This window comes from Polypterus senegalus, chromosome 4, assembly GCF_016835505.1.
Source record: "Polypterus senegalus isolate Bchr_013 chromosome 4, ASM1683550v1, whole genome shotgun sequence".
In the NCBI taxonomy this organism is placed as follows: domain Eukaryota; kingdom Metazoa; phylum Chordata; class Cladistia; order Polypteriformes; family Polypteridae; genus Polypterus; species Polypterus senegalus.
Window position 1 is genome coordinate 203,786,087 of NC_053157.1, and position 22,064 is coordinate 203,808,150.

At 38.2% G+C, this 22,064-nt stretch overlaps 1 protein-coding gene across 1 annotated transcript in view; it reads right to left on the reverse strand.

Annotated features, from left to right (window-relative positions):
* LOC120527925 (probable carboxypeptidase X1) overlaps positions 1 to 22,064 on the reverse strand; it is a 127,492-nt gene that overhangs the window by 43,960 nt on the left and 61,468 nt on the right. Inside the window, exons 5-7 of the mRNA XM_039751879.1 lie at positions 19,314 to 19,464; positions 9,395 to 9,483; positions 1,582 to 1,705 (exon numbers count right to left, since the gene is read on the reverse strand). Coding sequence (XP_039607813.1) covers positions 1,582 to 1,705; positions 9,395 to 9,483; positions 19,314 to 19,464 — 364 coding nt within the window. The remainder of the gene's footprint in view (positions 1 to 1,581; positions 1,706 to 9,394; positions 9,484 to 19,313; positions 19,465 to 22,064) is intronic.

The following is a 22,064-nucleotide window of genomic DNA, read 5'->3' on the forward strand; positions in this document are numbered from 1 at the left end:
AGACCCCTTTTCTTCTGATCACTGCTAAAACTTTTCATTGAGCCATTGTCGCTTGCCTTTTTCCATCCAGAAAAACACATCCATCGTAGATTAACTTTGAGGGACATAGGAAAAGACATTACTATGAATTTCTATTTTTACATGTGTGGAAACACATGTTGACAATATGACTAGTAAGGAGAGAGAGTTAGCAGATATAATGGAGAGAAGGAAGGTTGATATATTGTGCGTGCAAGAGACTAAATGGAAGGGGAGTAAGGCCAGTTGGATCGGAGGTGGATTCAAATTGTTCTATCATGGTGTGGATAGGAGGAGAAATGGAGTAGGAGTTATTCCGAAGGAACAGTACGTTAAGAGTGTTTTGGAAGGGAAAAGAGTGTCAGACAGAGTGATGATTATGAAGTTGGAAATTGGAGGTGTGATGATGAATGTTGTTAGTACATATGCCACAAGTTGGGTGTGCGATGGATGAGAAAGAAGATTTTTGGAATGAATTGGATAAAGTGATGAGCAATGTACCCAAGGGACAGAAAGTGGTGATTGGAGTGAATTTCAATGGACATGTTGGTGAGGGGAACAGTGGAGACGAGGAGGTGATGGGTAGGTATGGTGTCAAGGAGAGGAAGGAAGAAGGTCAGAAGATAGTGGATTTTGCCAAAAGGATCCATGGCTGTGGTGAATACCTATTTTAAGAAGAGGGAGGAACATAGGGTGACGTAGAAGAGTGGAGGAAGATGCACACAGGTAGATTACATCCTATGCAGAAGAGTCAATCTGAAGGAGATTGAAGACTGAAAAGTGGTGGCAGGGGAAAGTGTAGTTAAGCAGCATTTGATGGTGGCCTGTAGGATGACGTTGGAGATCAAGAAGAGGAAGAGTGAGGGCAGAGCTAAGGATTAAATGGTGGAAGTTGAAAAGTAAAAAGTGGCAAACACCCAGGCATCTATAGATAAATAGATTGAAGTTTATTTGTTCATGGGGGAAATTTGGCTTTTTACAGAAGCTCATTAAATAAACACATAGTGTGGCATAGGTGCTATATAGGCGTCGATCCGACACAGACTGACAAGTGACAGGATTGATGTTGACCCTGTCTACTTATGCATTATCCAAGATTTAGTTAAAACTTTGCGCAATTGTGAATAAGTTTGAATGTGTTATTCCAGGTGCATTTGACTTCTCTTTCTGGCTTGACAAGTTTAAATTCTGATTAGTGTTTTGGGCATGACGAAATATGTGGGATAGTCTTTAGGTTACAAATTTGGCATGTTATTTTGACTATGTGTAATTCTTCTAGTCCTTGCCATTTCTCTGAGTTGGTGAGGGACAACACAGTCTTACGAGTGTTGTTTATAAGATGGTTTTTAGCAACGGTTTGCACCTCAGCTTACTTCATAGATTTTTCAAAACAAAAAAAGTTTATTAAAAGCAAAGGAAACAAACAAACAAAAAATAAACAAACATACTAGAGAGCCTACCTTAAGTCCAAAAGATAGTTTTACTTTTTTCAGAAAAAGTGAAGTGGCTAACCTTCTTTCTTTATACAAGTGAGTCATGAAAATCTAAATAATTAAAACTTACCTAATTCATGTTTTCCAGGATTGTCAGAAATCTCCATGACATACATTTTAAGTCCCAAATAGCTTTTGCCAATGCTGTAAATGCGAGTAATATTGGGACATTCTTCATGTACAGCCTTCATCAGCTAGAGGGCAAATGAAATCACAATAAATTAGTGCAGAGTCATAATGCTCAAACTACAGTCCACCTCTGGTACAAGGTGATGCCTACTGAAGCAAATTGCTTCTTTGTGGTTGTGTCCAAACATTTTAACTTAATTTAAAAACAGATTAACAGTGTATTTTTTGGAATGAATATGCATTTTTGTTATTCAGGATTATGCTTGTTTATTCTTAAATTCTCAACATAATCAATCATGTGGCTCTTAGAGGTCATACTCAGTTCACTAAGGCATGAAGCTTTAAGATAATATGTATTAATGTTACTAAAACACTCTTGTCTCCAACTAAAGTTCATACTATAAAGCAGTTCTCAAAAATTCTCAAAGGCATTGATAAATTAGATCCAGTTAAATGGCAAATTGCATACTCGAGGACACTAGTGGAAATTAAGGGGAAGGGGAAGAACTTGTTTATGCAAAGAATTGTGGGAGCATGCAACTTCTGAGACATGTAGTTTTAGCAAAAAAACCTGAAACTTTTAAGAAGTGTCAGGATGCGATAATGAGACATCTTAGCTATTAATTAACAAAAAAGTGTGATATGAACTGAATGGTCTCCTCTCATTTGTTAAATTTCATATGTTCTTATGTTCTATATTCTGTTGTTAAGAGCCACAACAGAAACAGAGCCGCATATTTCCCACTAATTTCTTTAACAGATTCAGCAACTATGTTCTTTCTTTTTTTTCCTTTTTGGGTAATTATGGGAAAAATTTTTTGTCAGGTGAATTTCATACTTACATACAGAAACTGTTGTTTATTGGTTTATATTGTGGTTTCAGTGAGTTTATTTTTAAGTATATAAGAGTTAGGATCCTTTGTCTTATTTTCTCATTAATAAGTTTGATTTTGAAAGAAATTACTGCTTCTTCTAACAGAGAGTAATCAACATCATTTTATGTCAACTGATCTCATGTTCCAGTTTATTCTAAGAATTGTAATAAACATAGCATTTCCATTTTCTAGAAACAGTCCCTATAAAATCTTGGGGAAGCTGAATAATACCTCACAGCATGCATTTGGTTTCCATCAGACAGTATATCTTCGATAGGAACTGTTTGTAAGTCATCATAATTAGCCACCCAAACCACCTCAAAAGTGTTCCTTTCAGTCCAGAGCAGCAAACACTGTAATTCCAGATTTATCAGAATAACAAAACTTCTCATCCTCATTCCTCATCGGCTCTAAAATACTGTCATGGACACTTCTTTTAACTAATTGTTTGCAAAATCTCATTATTTAGGTTACTTCTTTAATATATACACCATAAGTAAAAATAAAATGAAAACTGACTAGTAAATCAAAAGCTTTGATGAGGGTGTAGCTCCCAATACACCATTAATGTTATGGCCAATACAGCAGTCATAGTCCTCAAGGAAGCTGCAGTTTCACCACTGCAAAAGACATAATGTAGAGAAAACCACAGTTTTGTCTGTTTAAAAGATTTTAAATCTTTCTTGTAATTAAAGAAAGATTTTTTTTTGTTATGACATGAATAAGTTATAGTATTAATATCATATCCAAGTCCCTGTACAATAAAGAACAGGATGGGGCAGTAAACAATGTCTTTACCAAGAGTTTAAAGTTTCTGATGTGGCAAATTCTGTTTTTACATTCTTAAGTCTTCTTTCAAATTTAAATTAGTATTTTTGTTTAAACAAAATACAGGAAATTCCAGAAGGACCGCAGCTGGAGGCTGCCCTTGCTATTCTTCTCTGCCAAAAATGCAATCCTATGCTGATGGAAAACATAAAACTGTGCCCTAATTGTAATTGTAATAATTGTATCTATCTATATCTACTGGTATCAGTCTGTTATTTATTATATTACTTTGCATAGGATGTCATATTTTCATAATAATATCTTTATATTTTACCAGTATATATATATATATATATATATATATATATATATAGGCACAAACTCGACACAGAGTCATACAAAGGTTTGGGGCAGCCACCCGTATAATTGGTTTCCTGGCAGCAAAGTTGCTTAAATGGATACAACACTGATGTGCACAAAACCGAGTCCAAAACAGAACTGAGTGAACAGAGAAAAGGTGGAGGCTTTTAAAGGGGAAGACAGGAAATGAAGTCAAAGGGGTTGGGCTCATGAAGGTCTTCAGCCATTGGTTCAAGCCCAGACGTGACATCACAGGGGCTCGGTCCCGGAAGTGACTTCAAGATGACCAGGTGGAATCTCTCGTGAATGGTCTGCAGGAAAGGGAGAAAAAGAGTCAGTGCACTCTGCCACATCCTAGTATGTCTTGGAACTGCCCTTACTCAAGCCCTTTAGCTGCCTCTCTCTCCTATATATATATATATATATATATATATATATATATATATATATATATATATATATATATATATATATATATATATATATATATATATATATATATATATTTAAAGCAGGCACAACTTTAAAGAAATAGCTAAATAACTTGTTGGGTTAAATAAGCTGAAATATTAAGAAGTTCCTATGTGACTGATATAATCAGGACATAAAAGGTTCTCATTTAATGTTTTTAAAATTATAAAATATATATTATTATTATTATTATATTTAAAAACATAAATTAATTTTGATTCTCTATAAAGCTAATGCAAAAAATCTTCATAACATATTTTTAAATGTGAGGAATACAAAATACTCGATAAGCATTCTGTTCAATGCAGCCTAACATATTTGTTACTGACCATTTATCTAATATAGTCCTAATCCCCCATTTTCCCTCATGTAGCCTCCTTAATGTAATGTTTATTCAGAAAATTTTGTCAAAAATGTTACATTTTTTTCAACAAGAAAAAATGTTATTACGTGTAACATAAATGTAAATATAAAAACATCAACATAAATACAGTAGAAAAGATACAGTATGTCTATTGGTGCCACGGCCCACCTACCAAGTTGTTTGCCTGCCTATGGTAAAGTCATCCCTGATGGAGGATCACAGGAATCATGGGAAAGAGGGGTCCTTTCATCGGAGCAACGTTTCAGCCGTGGCATGGCCAAATGGGGAGGCAGATTGATGGATGAGGTCTCCAGGACTCTAAAAATATTCAAACCTAATTTATGTCATATCATCTACTGTTAAATTCTGCTCCGTACTTCTATAATTTTTATTTTTATGCTGTATTAAGGATTTGTTCTGTTCTGTGTATTGTATTGACCCCCTTCTTTTGCCACTCACTTCACGCCCATCCTACCTGGAAAGGGGTCTCTCTTTGAACTGCCTTTCCAGAGGTTTCTTCCATTTTTCCCTACAAGGTTTTTTTGGGAGTTTTTCCTTGTCTTCTCAGAGAGTCAAGGCTGGGAGGCTGTCAAAAGGCAGGGCCTGTTAAAGCCCATTGCGGCACTTCCTGTGTGATTTTGGGCTATACAAAAATAAACTGTATTGTATTGTATAGTGTCCACTGCTGTACTGTTGCAGATTTAGTACACATTCTTTGTGTGACATGTTTTCACACAGTCATCAATGCATAGCCTAATGTTGCAATTGGGACAGTAGAGATGTTTCTTTTTGCACTTTTCTGGTATTTTTTTTTTTTTGTTGCTTGTGCAAGAGAGGGTTGACAATGCCTGATCTTCACAATCGGAGGAGGCTAAGGTCTTTCTTGTCTTTCACTTAGTCGCAATCATTTTGCCATTTGGCCATGCGCCTCCTTGCAAAATGGTGAACCTTCAGGTGAGTGAATTTACTGGGCATACAGTGCTATATGCATCAGTTTCTCTATCTTTGTCAATGTCTGATGACCAATCCACTTTGTTGTCACTGTCTCTTGATTCAACTATTAGTTCATTTTCAGTTAGTTCTAAAACTGGCTTTACAGTTTCTCATTTACACACTCCATTGTGTTTTGGATGAAGGTTACACCCCACTTATGAATACTGATGGCAAAATGCATAGAAATATTCATAATTTGTTGCATTTTTGTGTTATTTTATCCCAGGGCCGCAGAGAAAAAATCTGGGCCCTGGTGCAAAGAAGGTGTGTGGGCCCTCGTGTCTCAGAACGTGGCGACTACATGACATACTTGTTTGCCAGCTGATGACTTTTTTCTCACTCCGCCTGGAACCCCCTCCTCTTTGTCACTTCGCACCAAGCAGGGAATACCCTTGTAGATGACGTGACTTCTCTCCCAGGGCGGCCTTCATGATTTTCTCTTACGTCGTAAACTGCTGACCGCTGCTAAGTATCCTGTGACCTACGTGCCTTTTTAATTTTGAAACTAAACAGACTTGCAAAATTTTAAAAAATACAATAAAAATGAAATAAATTAAATAAATAAATGTTCAAAATATAATAAAAATTATGGGACGCCTTGGGTTTCATGGGCCCCCTTGAGCTTCATAGGCCCCGGAGCGACGTTCTGGCTGCACCCCCCCTCTCCTCAGGCCTGTTTTATCAACTAGATGACAGCAGAATATCGTCCCAAGTGTTGCTCAGGCTTAACATTGTATAAAGGATTATTTCTTATCATCCCAGTCTGACTTGGGCTAACTGCAATTACATAGAATTCCAAGCCTAAGTCAGGCTTTGGGTTAACAACAAGGATATTACATTTGTTGGCACATAGATTCGACATGGTGCTGAAAGTGTGACACAGGAGACACAATCATCACTCAGATGTGTCACAACAATTGTAGCCAATGGCTGGCAGTGGTTTCTCTCTATGAGTAGCTTGCTCCACATAAACCCAACATACTTGATTGAGATCAGGTGTCTATAAAGGTCACTGCATTAAGTTAAACTTACTTTTATATGCCTCAAACAAATATATAACATTCCTGCCTTGCTAAAAATAGAATAGTACTTACAGGTCATTATACTACTTCAAAGAAGGGAAGCATCTGAGTAGCAACAATGTTAATATGTTGGTATACTTAAAAAAAAACATTGTTTTGTCATTGCCATTGAAACTAACCATACACCACTACACTGGTGTGCAGGAATTTATGGATATTTTAGAAATTTCCTGCTAGTCTAATCAATGTCAGTAAGTAAGAACTGGAGCTTATCTCATATTTTCCAGCACTTCACTATCCTGTTCTTGTTTTTCATTGAACTAAAAGGCTGGCATATTTCCACTTATTCAGTATTACTGTTTTACTTAGTTGTTGTTCTTTATTTTGCCTTATACAATTTCTTGTATTAGGAATTAGTTAGTTTTCGCATACCCCATGGGGTCAGAGCACAGGGTCAGCCATTGTACAGCACCCCTGGAGCAAATACAGGTTAAGGGTCTTGCTCAAGGGCACAGCAGAGTAGGATCTCTTTTGACAGTGACAAGGATTTGAACCAGCAACCTTCGGGATACCAGCACAGATCCTTAGCCTCAGAGCCACCACTCCACCCAAGTTGTCTGACCTCAAATGGGGCTTAAGGCCTAAACACTCAAAAAGCCCATAAATACCAGCAGAGCCCATAAAGAGGTAAGAAACTATCAAAACCCTGACCTAGAGAACAGAAGTAGTTATTAATATACCATTTTCAAAGCCTGCTTAACCCAGAGCAGGGTCGTGGGGGACTGGACCGTAATCCAGCAAGCATAAGGTTTAAGGCAAGAACAATCACTGGACAGGGGGCCAGTCCATTGCAGACTAAACACACTCAGACATACACACACACACACTAGGGACAATTTAGCATTGCCAATCCACCGAACCTGCATGTTTTTGAACTGTGGGAGGAAACTGGAGTATCTGGAGGAAACCCAACCAGACAAGGGGAGAACATGTAAACTCTCTGCGGGAATGACCCATGACATGAACTCTTGTCTCCTTACTGCAATGCAGCGGAGTTACCACTGTACCACCATGAAGCAAAGAAGTAGTTATTTAATTACATTTATTAATTACATAAAAATAAAAAACAAACCAAAAATATCCAAATTTAAAAAAAATCAAAATGAAAGAAAAATTTCAAAAACAACATTGCTAAATAATACTCCAAATACTAAGTAAACAAGAAGTAAAAAATAACCCAAGAGAAACTCATTGTAAAAAAGCAAATTCAAAAAATAGCCAAAAGTCAAACACTAGGAAATCCAAATAAAAATGGTTGAAAGACCAAAGCCAATTTATAAAGGGAGCTGAACAATATAACCAAGGAGTTATCTAAAGCTGTAGTAAAAAACTGAGGCAAATGGTGGTTTAAAACAAAGCATCTCAGGTAACACCTGAAAGGCCTATGAGTAACAGAAAATTTTTGACAATAGATCCACTGTTGATTGAATGTTTTTTTTTTTTTTGTTTTATGGAACAGTTTTGATTCTCTCATGATATTTTATGTCAAAAAACCCCAGCAAGCATATTTTACCTGACATGCTCATGCTGGCGTGCTGCCTTCAAACAGGGGTGTAGCACAGAACTCTGAGCCCAATACATCAGCAGTTTCTGTGGGCCCCTTCCTCTAGATCCATGTCTATCATACATTCTTTTCATTGCAGGCTTTGAGGGCCCTTCCACCCAGTGGGCCCTTGGTAATTATTAGCCTTTATCCTCCCACTGCGATGCCCATGCCTTCAACCTATGGGAACCTTTTAATCTGCTATTAGTATCATTATGTGCACCTGATACTACTGAGCAACCAATTATGTACAAAAGACAGGTTTAGCTAATAAAACGGCTCATTCTTAAACTTCTGCCGGCACATATTTTAGTGTAGATTTTCTTCAGCAGCATCTAGTGTTTATACTGTATCTGTTTTGATATTACTGGTCTTTATCTATTTAGTTACTTTACTATCTGTCTGATACAGTGGATCTCAGGTTAAGTTAAGTAAGGCAGCTGAAGCCATTTAGCTAGGGCTAGTTAGATTGCAACCCTGTATGTTGTTTTAATTGACGGAGGTGTGAATGCTAATAAGTCCTAAGGTTTAAACGTCAGGCTAAGTACTGGAAGAACGGGAAACAAGAGGAGCAGTGAGTGTTAGGAGAGTACAGATGGAGGAGGTTGGAGTATGATTATGAGTAGGAGTAGGAGTAGGAGTACAAGGAACGAAGCTGGTGTCCTGGAGTGGATAAGCCAAGGTTACAATGAAGATCCAAATCTGTTGATTTGTTTCTGAGGAGCTGTGAAGATTAGATGGCAGGAGAGAAAGGGTTTGACTGGGAAGGGAAGTGATATGGAGGCAATGCAGTGAAGGAGCTGTGTGTAGAAGTTGCCCAAACTCCCATGAAGGACAAGGCTGACTGAAGCACAGTAATAGTGCTAGGTGTGAGAATGTTGTAGAGTGTGCTTGTCTGGTAAGGTGCTTTTGGATGCACTGTTATTTAAATGAAAGACCTCCTGGGACTGACTCCCCATAATACTGTTCTTGTGCTTTTACCTAACAGAAATGTATTTATTTATGATTTTAAAATGTCTTTATTAGTTATTGCACTGCATTCTTACACATTAATAAAAGGTCCACTGTTTGGACACTATAAGCAGCTAGTCCTTGTCTCTTCACTTGACCCTGGTTCATCTTGGTTCATGAACAACAAGATGCTCCAAAAGTGGATGGTGCTCACTGCCTGTGAGCATGACAGTAATTGTTCCTGCACTTTAAATTAAATGAGCTCTAAAGCAATGATAATTTGGCCACAAGCAATTAGCTTAATGAAAAATAATTGATTGTCTTGTTAAACTAAACAAACAACTCACCTTTCTCATTTCACTATAGTTGTGGTGTCTGAAGTCCAGGTTATCTATGCTTCCCTGGTCTGTTTCCCACATGTAGATGTTGTTTGGATCTAGTGATAGAGAAATAATCACAAATTAAAGGTCACACAGAAACAAGCAGCAGATGTAAACCTTATAATGGCTAGATAGGTTGGGAGCATGCGCTGATTATACCCACCACAAGGCAAACCACCCGGATTGAGACCTGAGTGTAACCCTGCACCGAGTGACACCTTAGCACCACACTCAACAGACATACTTTAAAAACACAGCAATATGCACAATGAGCACTTGATGTCACCTACAAGAAATGATTCAGTTATCAGTTTGTTGAGTATCATTTTGTATCTAGTAACGAAAGACACTGTAAACATCATATATAGTAGAAACCTCAAATTGAATTATGTGGTCCAGTCCATCGCCATTTGGTATAGGAGAAGTTATACACTAGTTGTGGCTGCTTAGGTGTCTTACCTTAGACCTGTTCCTAAATATTACTACAGCAAAAAAGGTAGCACCCATAAAAAAAAAAAATAATTTTGCAAAACTTTATTCAAAGTGAAACTCGACTGCTTTGCTCCTTATTCACTGATTAGGACAATGAAGGTTGTACGAGTAGGAGCTACAAGACAGCACTCTAGCATGGTGCTTACATTGCAAACATGGTATATGGCAAACCCAACAATGAAGTAATTCCATGGCATGTATATGAATGACCCTATGCTGGGGCATAAAGCAATCCCTAATTCACAGATTTGATGAAGTCAGTAGGTGAGTCAAAGGGAAGCACGTACATGGATTATAGAAGAAAATCCTGAGAGTTTGAGAGATAGGAGGTGTCTCTAAGGATCATTTCATTAGTTATCAAGTGGCACAACCACCTGTACTGAAGTGAGTAAAGGGTCTGTGATGGTGAGCATTATTTTTCAAAATAAAAACAATGAGACAGTGCAGATCCTATGAGTATAGGTGTGTAAGAGAAAAGCCACATGGCAGTGAAGAATTTTGAGGGAATTTTCTAATTGCATTTAACATGCTCAAAAGTGGTTAATGCACCTACAGTATCCTGCATCAGGGCTCCATGGGTCACATGACGCAGCTTACTCACAGAGGATATAAGGGGTCTGAGTGAGAGGTCAGAGGAGGAAAAGGATGAAATAAAGAAAATTAACTGATGAGGTAAGAGCATAGAGAGAAAGAGAGTGAGAGAGAGCTTGTGATTTGAGATGGCAGTGAAGCGGTCAGTAAAATGCCCCTTCGATGTGTATTCAGAGGGAGCAGCCCTGGATGGTGCAGTACCTCTCCCAGACGTTGGATAGCCACCCCCCTGGGTTGGAGTAGTGCCTCAGTCTCTCACAGGGCTTCATGTTCTCCACAGCCCTGTTGGGGTCTGGGGTAACTTCCAGGGGGGACGGCAAAGGTCCCTGAGCCCAGCTGGACTAATCTTCAGCCCTTGGGTGGGCCATAAAAGGAGCCAGCAACCACCACTCAACAGGTGGAAGGAGGACAAAGCTTGGGAAGGAGTGGTGGTTAAAGAGAGGAGTGTTTTGCTTGTATTTTGTGCTTGGGACTGTGTTGTGTATGTGAGTATGGAGAAGGCATAGCCCACAGACAAAGAAAAATAAAGTCTTTTATTTTATATGTGCCTCCCGTGTCCAGTTTGTGCCGGGTCGGGTGCAATATAGCGCCTTTTCTTACTGTGAATTATTATTTTGTGCAACCCGCTTGTACTTATTCTAGTGAATAATAACTATTTTGTTTATTTTATCTTAGTTGGTGTTATTCTGAGTTCATAGATTCTATGAGAGATCTCACTACTATTCCCACTGATTATTTAACAGAATGCGCGTCTTTATGTGAAAACAGCAGTGTCAGATTTGTAGGGTAAGATCGTGAACATGACTGAGAGAATGAAACTGCCCTAAAAAGAAGTCTGACTGCATTCTTGTACCAATGCTTGTGAACTAAAGTGTCTGCGTGCACTTTTCGTGGCATTACATGTGTATTTTTTGAGCATGCCCATGTCGCTCAAACACAGGAAGCTCTGCAATGTACTTGTGACTTTCTTTTTTCTTCGGTTATAGTCTTGAATAAACGTGCACTTGTTTTGTTATACTTGTACATCAACATTTATATGTTACTCAGATAAAAGCCAGATTGAATGTTATTTATTTGGATTTATTTACTTACTTTCTACAGAGTGCAGAGCTATAGCATGTCTTTATGTTAAAACAGCAGTGTCAGATGGGGGATGGGGCTGTAAGGTAGGATCGTGAACATGACTGAGAGAATGAAACTGAATAAAAAAAAAAAAAAACAAAGCTAACCTTTACAAGTACCATACATTTACACCGGCTGTTACAAACTGAAATCAAATGTATGTTTTTATTCTAAAACAGTAAGAATAAAAGCACCTCACTTCTCAAAATTGACTCATTCGGGATCAAACCCATGAAGTTTTGATTACCAGTGAACAGTTGATACTGTTGTGCCACCGAAGTAGTTGTAGTAAATGCATGTCAATGTTGCACCTTAACGTGTGTTGTTTTTCTGCAGTTTTATTTTTGAATAAAAGTACACTTGTTCTGTTATATTTGTACCTTTTGTGAAAGTGTTTCTTTGATATTTGGACTTCAGGCTTCACACATTATAAACTTCATGTCTACATTTTGTCAATTATTACTAAAACATTAAAAACTTTTCTTTTTTAACGATGTGTTTACTGTACATAGATCGTTGTATGCACGGAACACACATGAAATGCATGTGTTCCAAATAACGATATACTATTTATAAAATGTGTGATTTTGCTTGACTTCTCACTCTATACAATTCCAAGCAACTGACACGCAGGTAAGCAGACTTGAGCTGAGATGATGTGATAGCAGACTGCTTGCTGCTTATCAATACATTTAAAGGACAAAAGACGCTGATGGAGAGTTGTGAAGCGATTTAAGGTGGGACGGATCTATGAGTTTTTTCTTAGGCTCTGGTAATTCTAGTGTTAAAGCATGTTTGTTTGTTGTTTAGGCGCAGCTTTCTTTATTAAATTAGGCACCCAGGCACTTCTCACCATAAATTATAATTTCAGCTTTTCCCCACCTGGAGGGCACTGAAGGTGAATCAGGATCAGAACAAGGAATATGTAAGTACTACAGTGTGACCTATCAACAAAGAAACATCACCATGAAAGATGTGAAGATAGTGGAATGATCAGCACATTTGCCTTGCAAGGAGATCTTGTTTGATATCATCCATTACATTACACATATTCTTTAAATGAAACTTATTTTTTAAATATGAAACATATTTTAAACAAGTATTACTTGATTTTGAATTTGTTTGTCATTTTCATTCAGTTTTGGGCCAAATATCGGCCTAACATACATGTCTTTTGGATGTGTGAGGAAAACTAGTATACTCATAGCAAACTTACACAGACATCAGGTGCTTTACAAACTTTTTTTCAGAAACCAGGAACTTTTATAGAAATTCCCACCACAGGAACTTGGGTGGGGCTCGGTAGATGAATTGTTCTGCTTGGTTGATCACTGGTGCCATCTTACAAATTTGCTATTGGATTGGACTTTGAAGAGTTATCGCTTAAGATGGAGCAGCGCACTTCGCACTACATCACTGTTCATAGCTGCCTGCCTGGTGCACCATACCACATTACCACATTGAAGCAGCATTTTCCCTGTGAAGTAGAAATTGCTTCAAAACTATAAGGTTGGGGGCGGTCCCCCTTGAACTCGAGAGTGCGTCAATGCAGTTACAGGGGAGGGAGGTAGTCCCCTGTGAACTCCCAACTGTGCACTACGCACAGAATCACTCTTCTTTCAAGTCACATATTTTGCATACAGTTCCTGTTGTGTAGTAGGAATACAAAACACAAAAGTGGCCAGGGACCCCAAGTGACTCATGGCCTACATCTTAAAGGAACTCAGTGGTTTCTGAAAGCGAACTTCCTGTGGTGGGAAAACGCCCACAGACAGAATATCCAAATAGCACACAGACAACATCTAGATGCAGGATTCATACCCAGGATGCTATAGCCATAAGGCAGCAGCACTAACCACATAATATTGTCCATTTTGAGCATGCTTCTTCCTTTGATAAAACTCCATCTTACCTTAGGCAAAACGGTATCTGTCCTCTGAATCCCTCTCTTCCCTCTTCCCACCTCCAATAAAATACCATCATTTTTCAGCCATTCAACAAAATGCCAGTTTCCCTCCTGCATGCACTATCTGTCCAAACATGTCTCCTCTCCCCTACCTCAGACACAAAATGTGAAAACTGCAAGCACCTGGGGCCTCATGTATAAATGGTGTGTACGCACAGAAATGTTGCGTAAGAACTTTTCCACGTTCAAATCGCGATGTATAAAACCTACATTTGGCGTAAAGCCACGCACTTTTCCGCAGTACCTCATGCCTTGTCGTACGCAAGTTCTCCGCTCGGTTTTGCAGACTGGCGGCACCCAGCGTCAAAGCAATGCTACTGTTCCTGTGTGGTTACTCTTTATTTTCCTGACGTGGCTTTATAAATTCACTGAAACTAACCGCATATTGTTTATTATTGTAACGCATCTGATTGTAATTAACTTGTAACAATATAATGGTCCAGGGAATAGCCATAGTATTCCAAATACCATAACTGCTTTAGCGTTGTTACTCTCACTGCACCTTCTTCTTTCTGCTGCTCCCGTTAGGAGTTGCCATAGCGGATCATCTTTTTCCATATTACTCTCACTGCAGCACTCGGAGTATTTATATCACTGTTTCTGAGTGTGAATCACAGCAGCAGCTGTTCGGAAAGAGAATTATCGGTATACAGCATCAGGCACACGCTACCTCAGCCACGGCAAAATGTTTTAAAGCCTTTCCTGTACGGACCTCGCGGTTCAGAAACAGTTTCATCCCAAGAACTATAAACGCACTCAATTATTGCTCCTTGTTGAACTGTTTGTACTTGTAAGTACAATTACCTCACTGTAAACTTGTACTACAGTTATAATATTGCACAACCTGAGCCACTTTATAAAGTGCGTATTTACATATGATGACAATATCATTTTTAAGATGAAATGCAGCAAAATATGTTTATTATATTATACAGGTAAAACTTTAACTTCATTTAAATAATCTATATTCTTCACTGGGACTGGCGTGAAGGATAGAATAATTAAACATGTACTACGAAGATATTTCAATGTTCCTTAAACTTTTTAAAGAATCAGCGCTCTAAGTTTACAGATGGCTTAACATCTATTACAGAGCTGATTGTGTGGCAATCGGTTACTTGGAGAAAGAAAAGCAAGAAATGTAAGGGCGGCCACGCCAATACATTTTGAATGTAAAACAGAAAGAGAAAATAACGACACAGCTAAAAATGCAGCGGCAAATTTCGACAAAAGTTAAACGCTTGTGTCATGAGCACGAGACGGCTAGTGTCTGTAACAGACGTGGCCATCCGCCGTGCATAAGCTACCTCACTGACATTGGTGGCGAAGGAGCCACCGATTCTTTTTCTGCCCAGTGCCACCACAAACCTAGAGCCGCCCCTGAGTACTGCTGCAATAAATAATTTCATCGATGGTCGTGCACAATCGCTGCGCTGTAAAACCCATGTTTAATAACGTGCTTTAACTCTTAATGATATCACGTATACATCTCAGTATTTTAGTTATTCAGAGAGCTGTAATATCACTAATGTAATGGACTCTGTGTCCAGTCGGAGGAAGAGAGCCAGTTTAAGAAGCAAGTAGTGATTCACACACATAGATCACATAGAAGATCAAATACAAAACAAAGCATTTAACGTGCTACTTTAATTACGATGTGATTTGAGAAACTGGTTACGTAAATGATTTTAAGATGACGTTTATGATGTTCTACTTTAATGACAAAATAAACTACATGATTAAAGTGGAAATTTCGAGATTGAAGTTGACATTTCGTGCCTTTTTTCCTCACTGTGCCTTTTTTTTCTCTGTACCCTAAAAAGCTTTCATATGACACTCAGACGGTAGGCTATGACTCGCCTTTTCACAGCGACTGATATCTGAGCTTTCAAGTTTCTCCAACACGCTATGTCACTCGATCAACTTCCTTTTGTTTATTATACCACGGTTTATTTGAACAAATAGTATGTTTATCCTTTGCCTCCACTTGGTATTCGCTGAAATCGTTATATTTTCCCCCGTGCTTTTCCCATTGTCTTTTCACAGAAGGCTGAGCTTAAGGGTGATTTATATTGATTTGCATATTCAAAGAGGCGTAATTCGGGGAGGAGTTGGGGCGTTACATAAAGCGCTTGCACAAGCGTTAGTTTTCATGCTGATCGGGATTTATATAGCGGAAGAACGTGGAAGTTGGAGTACGCACAGATTCCTGCATCTGGATTTTTCTGTGCGTAAGCACATTTCGGCTTTTGTGCTTACGCCATGTTATAGTGTGAGTTCTACGCACGGCATTATACATGAGGCCCCAGATCTTTTTCACTACCATCCAATGTTTAGGATGTAGATCTGCCAGTCTTTATTACATCCTTTTACATTTATATGGGCAGGGATATTTGTGACAGTCAGTTTTGTTCATTCCCTGTATTCTTTTTGTTTGAAAGACCTGTATGCTGTATCATATAATGTATGTATAATATCATGTTTACAGTATATTAAGATATCTGCATTCAGTGTGTATTTACTTAGTGATGTATTAAAAGTTGTACAGAATACATTTTCTTTATTGAAATATATATATTGGCTCCCAAATAACTCTTTGCACTCCACTAAAAGCATACAAATCAAAATGTGAAGGGTGCCGGAAAATGAACTTAAAAAATACATTTTTGTTGTTATATATCACCCAATGCCCTTTACTAGGTTTGAGAGAAAGTATTTTAGCAGCTGGAAGAGCAGCTTTTAACAGGCTATGTGGGAAAGCAGCTGTCTCAAAGTGCTTTTTAGGTTGAGTGGGGTTAGACATTTGTCACAGACCTTACAAGGATCTGAGAAACATGACAAAGATTTTTAGAAAGAAAACGTAAAGATAGGTGCACCATGCAGCTGCTAGTACTTGTCTTGGCCTCAGTGATGCTAAAGCCTTTGACAGTGAGCTACAGAAAATGCAGGAGATTGCTCATATTTTTTGTTGCAGGAAAACATGGGTTCATCATTGAATGATATGATTCTGCCTTCTGTGCTCATATCTAACTAGATCTCTAGCTAGGATCTGTGACAAAGCCAAGGACTGAAGTGGACCACCGCACCACTACCCTTTGATATCATACACATCCATCCATCCATTATCCAACCTGCTATATCCTAACTACAGGGTCACAGTGGTCTGCTGGATCCAATCCCAGCCAACACTGGGTGCAAGGCACACACACACACACACACACACACTAGGGACAATTTAGGATCGCCAATTCACCTAACCTGCATGTCTTTGGACTATGGGAGGAAACCGGAGCACCTGGAGGAAACCCATGCAGCCACGGGGAGAACATGCAAACTCCTTGCAGGGAGGACCCGGGAAGCGAACCCAGGTTTCCTAACTGCGAGGCAGCAGCACTACCACTGCGCCACCATGCCATCATATCATACACAAATAAGAGTGCACTCAAAACTGTAAAGGGATAGTATATACCTTATATAAGCATGCTCAGAACACCAAGGGATCCCCAAGGGATTGTGTATGCATGTGTGATAACATTCATACATTTAAAATATGCTTATTCAAACTGGTAGTACTCTCTATATCTAATTTAACTGCATGTTCCAGAGTACCAGAGTAAGGTTCCAATGTTCAGACAAAATTGGAAAACTATTGGGACCCTCTGAACATGGAATACTGTAGGTGGGGCGCTCTAACCCAAAACACGGAGCAGTCAATCCAGATGTAGTAAACATTAAAGTGAGAGTTCATAACCAGAATCTGTACTCTCACTCATTAGTGACAAATCAAAAATCAAAGTTAATAATTCAAAGTAAATTTCTTAAACTGGAAGTGGCAATACAGAAAACAAAGCACATGATACACAAAGTGTTTTGATTCAATTTCAGGTAACCCAAGAATGCATGAAACTGAGCTTTAAAAGAGTCACATCAGTGACCTCATGCACTGCACTCTTGTGGTCGGTAACAATAGCAACTGTAAGATGCTCACTTCACAAAATGGTGATGTCCTTAATGAAAACAACATGCCTAAAAAATGTATTATTATATAAATGTCTACATTTGAAATACAATTTTAATGTGTAAAAATGGCTTCTGTATCTGTAAAAGTCTCATAACTAAGGGAAAAGTAAAAATAAAAAAGCATAACAATGTCAAAAAAACAATTAAATGATGTACCTTGAAGTTGTCAGCCTTTTAAAAAACAGGGCTCAGTAAGAGAAAGCAAAGGAGAAAGTGCTTTTTGATGGTATTAAGAGGTTGGAAAAACATATGAATGTGAGGCAACACAGTCAATTTAGGAGGGCACAGTAGAGCCGAATGGTTTATTTTATGTTAATTATTTTGATACTTGATGTTGTCCCTCTCCTTACACTTAGGTTGGTTTTGAAGAAAACAGAATCCTGCAGTTTGTCTTTGTGTTAAGACAGCATTGTTCTGGGCTGAGGGGATGGAAGTACATCTACTACTGTGCTCTCTCTCTCTCTCTCCGCAATATTAATAAACCTTCAAATGCAAACATTTTTGATGCATCTGATTGGATGGTCCTAATCCATATTGTTTAACCTTTACAGAAAGTATGTGGGTCATTAGCAGAGTTTGGAAATCGAGGTGCTAAGGCGATCTACCTATGCCTGCAGCACTCTTTGTCTCTTTTCCTGAGTTCTGCAGAAATGTATTGCTAGTTCCATTAAATTGTCCTTTCCCAGTTAACCTCATACTAGATCAAATTTGACTACATTTTTTAAAAACTAAAATTAACACATAGAATTTATTTGCATTCTTCTAGACTAACCTTAAATCTTGTCAAATATGTGACATCTAATTTGCAGTTGCAATCATTGTTTCTTACCCAGAAAACACTGAAAAGACATCTGCCAAGACATTTGCAGGATTGTCACAAAATGTGTGGCTGGTATTCCACATATTAGTAGCCTTAGAAAGAACCTGTCTCATTAGTACAAAAATAGGTGTCATTTGACCTCTCTGACAGCTGTATAATGTAACATTGAATTAGGAAACAAGTTTTTCACCAACTGAGCCTATTAGAGCCTTGATGTATGAAATTTGGGCTGTGTCACCCAACACAAGCAGAAAAGCCTGTAGATTACTTAGTATGGGCTTAGTTTAGAATGGGAATTTAATTTAAAACCTATACAGTAGATTGGTTGCACCTTTTTAAATGATCTCGTACCTTAACTGGAATTTAATGGGGTATTACTCTTTCCCAAATATCTGTTAATAACTGTATCTTGACTTCAAGAAAATAAAACACCATAAAGGAAAAACATAAATCAAAGATACGAATAAAAAGCTATGGTCTGATATAAGCAACAGCTTCTTATTAATTGCATAACCAGAAACCATCATCTTCTAACCAGGCTCAACATGAAGTAACAGCTGCAAATGTGTTTTCAAAAATCCTGAACTAAATTAGAAAACCAGAGGTCACATGCTAACTGAGGGTAACCAGGCAACATAACACAATGGGGGATCAGACTATAACATCTTAAATGTATAATCATCTTGTAAACACGTAGAAGAACCTAATGGCTTGGAATATCAATTTGTCACATTATCTGTCACAAGAGCACTACACTAACTGAAATTTGAATTAAAATTGTAAGAGGACAAGATTATCAGTGCGCCTCTATCAAGGTCACTTAATTTAACTTTAGCCTCAAATGTACCAAGAACAAGAATGAACTCCTACAGTACCTGGCACCGGGCATCCCAGGATTTCAGCACGCAGGCAGACTGTCCCATTCTCATACCAGCTCTGAGGATTGATGCGGATGTAGCGAGCCACCATTGGTTCCGGAATTATACCAAGGACAGGAGTTTCTGTATCTTCATTACCTTGAAAGATCTACAAATAGAAAATGAAAATTTGCAAAATTTTTGGAGTCATTCTATAGATTCCAGCATAGTGCATATTAAAATGGATGTATCATATTTTCTCATTGCCTATGACAACCTTGGCCTTGAACTGAATTAAATATTTGATTTTTTGTAATTTTTGGAGCTTAAAGATCATGTTATAATAGGTAAAATACAACCCATTTAAAAACACAATCATCATTTCCTAAAGAGTGTTAAAATACATTATACTGTATACAGTTGTGCTTTAAAGTTTCTGAACCCTTTAGAATTTTCTGTAATTCTGCATAAATATGACCTAAAACATCATCAAATTTTCACTCAAGTCCTAAAAGTAAATAAAGAGAAACCAGTTAAACAAATGAGACAAAAATATTATACTTGGTCATGTATTTATTAAGGAAAATAATCAATATTACATATTTGTGAGTGGCAAAAGTATGTGAACCTTTGCTTTCAGTATCGGGTGTGACCCTCCTTTGCAGCAATAACTGCAACTAAACGTTTCCGGTAACTTTTGATCATTCCTGCACACCGGCTTGGAGGAATTTTAGCCCATTCCTCCATAAAGAATAGCTTCAACTCTGGGATGTTGGTGGGTTTCCTCACATTATGTCCTTTATGTAGCCTGGAGACCAAAACTGCATACAGTAATCCAGACGAGGCCTCACCAGTGCATTATAAAGCTTGATGGCATCACTCAGAGTTGCTGGCAGTTTTGGATAACTGCTCACTTCAGGTCCTTCCACAACATTTCGATTGGATTAAGGTCAGGACTTTGACTTGGCCATTCTAAAACATTAACTTTATTCTTCTTTAACCATTCTTTGGTAGAACGACTTGTGTACTTTGGGTCATTGTCTTGCTGCATGACCCATCTTCTCTTGAGATTCAGTTCATGGACAGATGTCCTGACATTTTCCTTTAGAATTCTCTGATATAATTCAGAATTCATTGTTCCATCAATGAAGGCAAGTCGTCCTGGCCCAGATGCAGCAAAACAGGCCCAAACCATGATACTACCACCACCATGTTTCACAGATGGAATAAGGTTCTTATGCTGGAATGCAGTGTTTTCCTTTCTCCAAACATAACGCTTTTCATTTAAACCACAAATTTCTATTTTGGTCTCATCCGCCCACAAAACATTCTTCCAATAGCCTTCTGGTTTGTCCACGTGATCTTTAGCAAACTGCAGACGAGCAGCAATGTTTTTTTTTTGGAAAGCCTTGCAACCCTGCCATGCACACCATTGTTGTTCCGTGTTCTCCTGATGGTGGACTCATGAACATGAACATTAGCCAATGTGAGAGAGGCCTTCAGTTGCTTAGAAGTTACCCTGGGGTCCTTTGTGACCTCGCCGACTATTACACACCTTGCTCTAGAAGTGATCTTCGTTGGTCGACCACTCCTGGGGAGGGTAACAATGGTCTTGAATTTCCTCCATTTGTACGCAATCTGTCTGACTGTGGATTGGTGGAGTCTAAACTCTTTACAGATGGTTTTGTAACCTTTTTCAGCCTGATGAGCATCAACAACTCTTTTTCTGAGGTCCTCAGAAATCTCCTTTGTTCGTGCCATGATACACTTCCACAAACATGTGTTGTGAAGAGCAGACTTTGATAGATCCTGTTCTTTAAATAACACAGGGTGTCCACTCACACCTGATTGTCATCCCACTGATTGAAAACACCTGACTCTAGTTTCACCTTCAAACTAACTGCTAATCCTAGAGGTTCACATACTTTTGCCACTCACACATGTAATTTTCGATCATTTTTCTCAATAAATAAATGACCAAGTGTAATATTTTTGTCTCATTTGTTTAACTGGTTTTTCTTTATCTACTTTTAGGACTTGAGTGAAAATCTGATGATGTTTTAGGTCATATTTAGGCAGAAATATAGAAAATTCTAAAGGGTTCACAAACTTTCAAGCACAACTGTATAATCAACACTTAAAGATCCATAAAGCCTCAACCAACCAACCAACCCTGCAGAGCTTTGTCAATAAAAGGCCCAATCTAAAATAGTCCTTCACATGTAGTAAAACATCAAAAGGAAAACAGAAGGGAGACAGAGTCCCAGTAGGTTTATTTTAGAACATTAATACATCCTTGCTTCTTATGAAAGTATTGCGCTGTTCCTCACCAAGAAAAATAGATTTGTTTTTCATTTTGTTAAGTACAATACATCACTATTTTTTTATTTTATTTTGTTAAGTACAATACATCACTATCACTATTAAGTTGTGGAAGGTGGGTTAAAATTCTTCTCATTAAGTAAGTAAAGTCAGCTTGTTTGTAATGAAGTGTAAGAAATAACAGTAAATTTGTTGTTACATAATCTTGCCCTATCTGCTGTTACTCCAATCACTGCAGTTAGACAATTAGGAATAACTAGGTTTAGCACTGCACGACAGATGGGTAAATAGCCCCCACCCCCCCAAATGGTGTTAATTTAGGACAATCCCATAAGATGCGACATAGTGAGATTAGTACTTTAGAACATTAGAACAGTCTAGACAAGAACAGGCCTCCTAGCCACTTAACTCTTCTAAAAAAACATCAAGTTGACTTTTGTAAGTCTC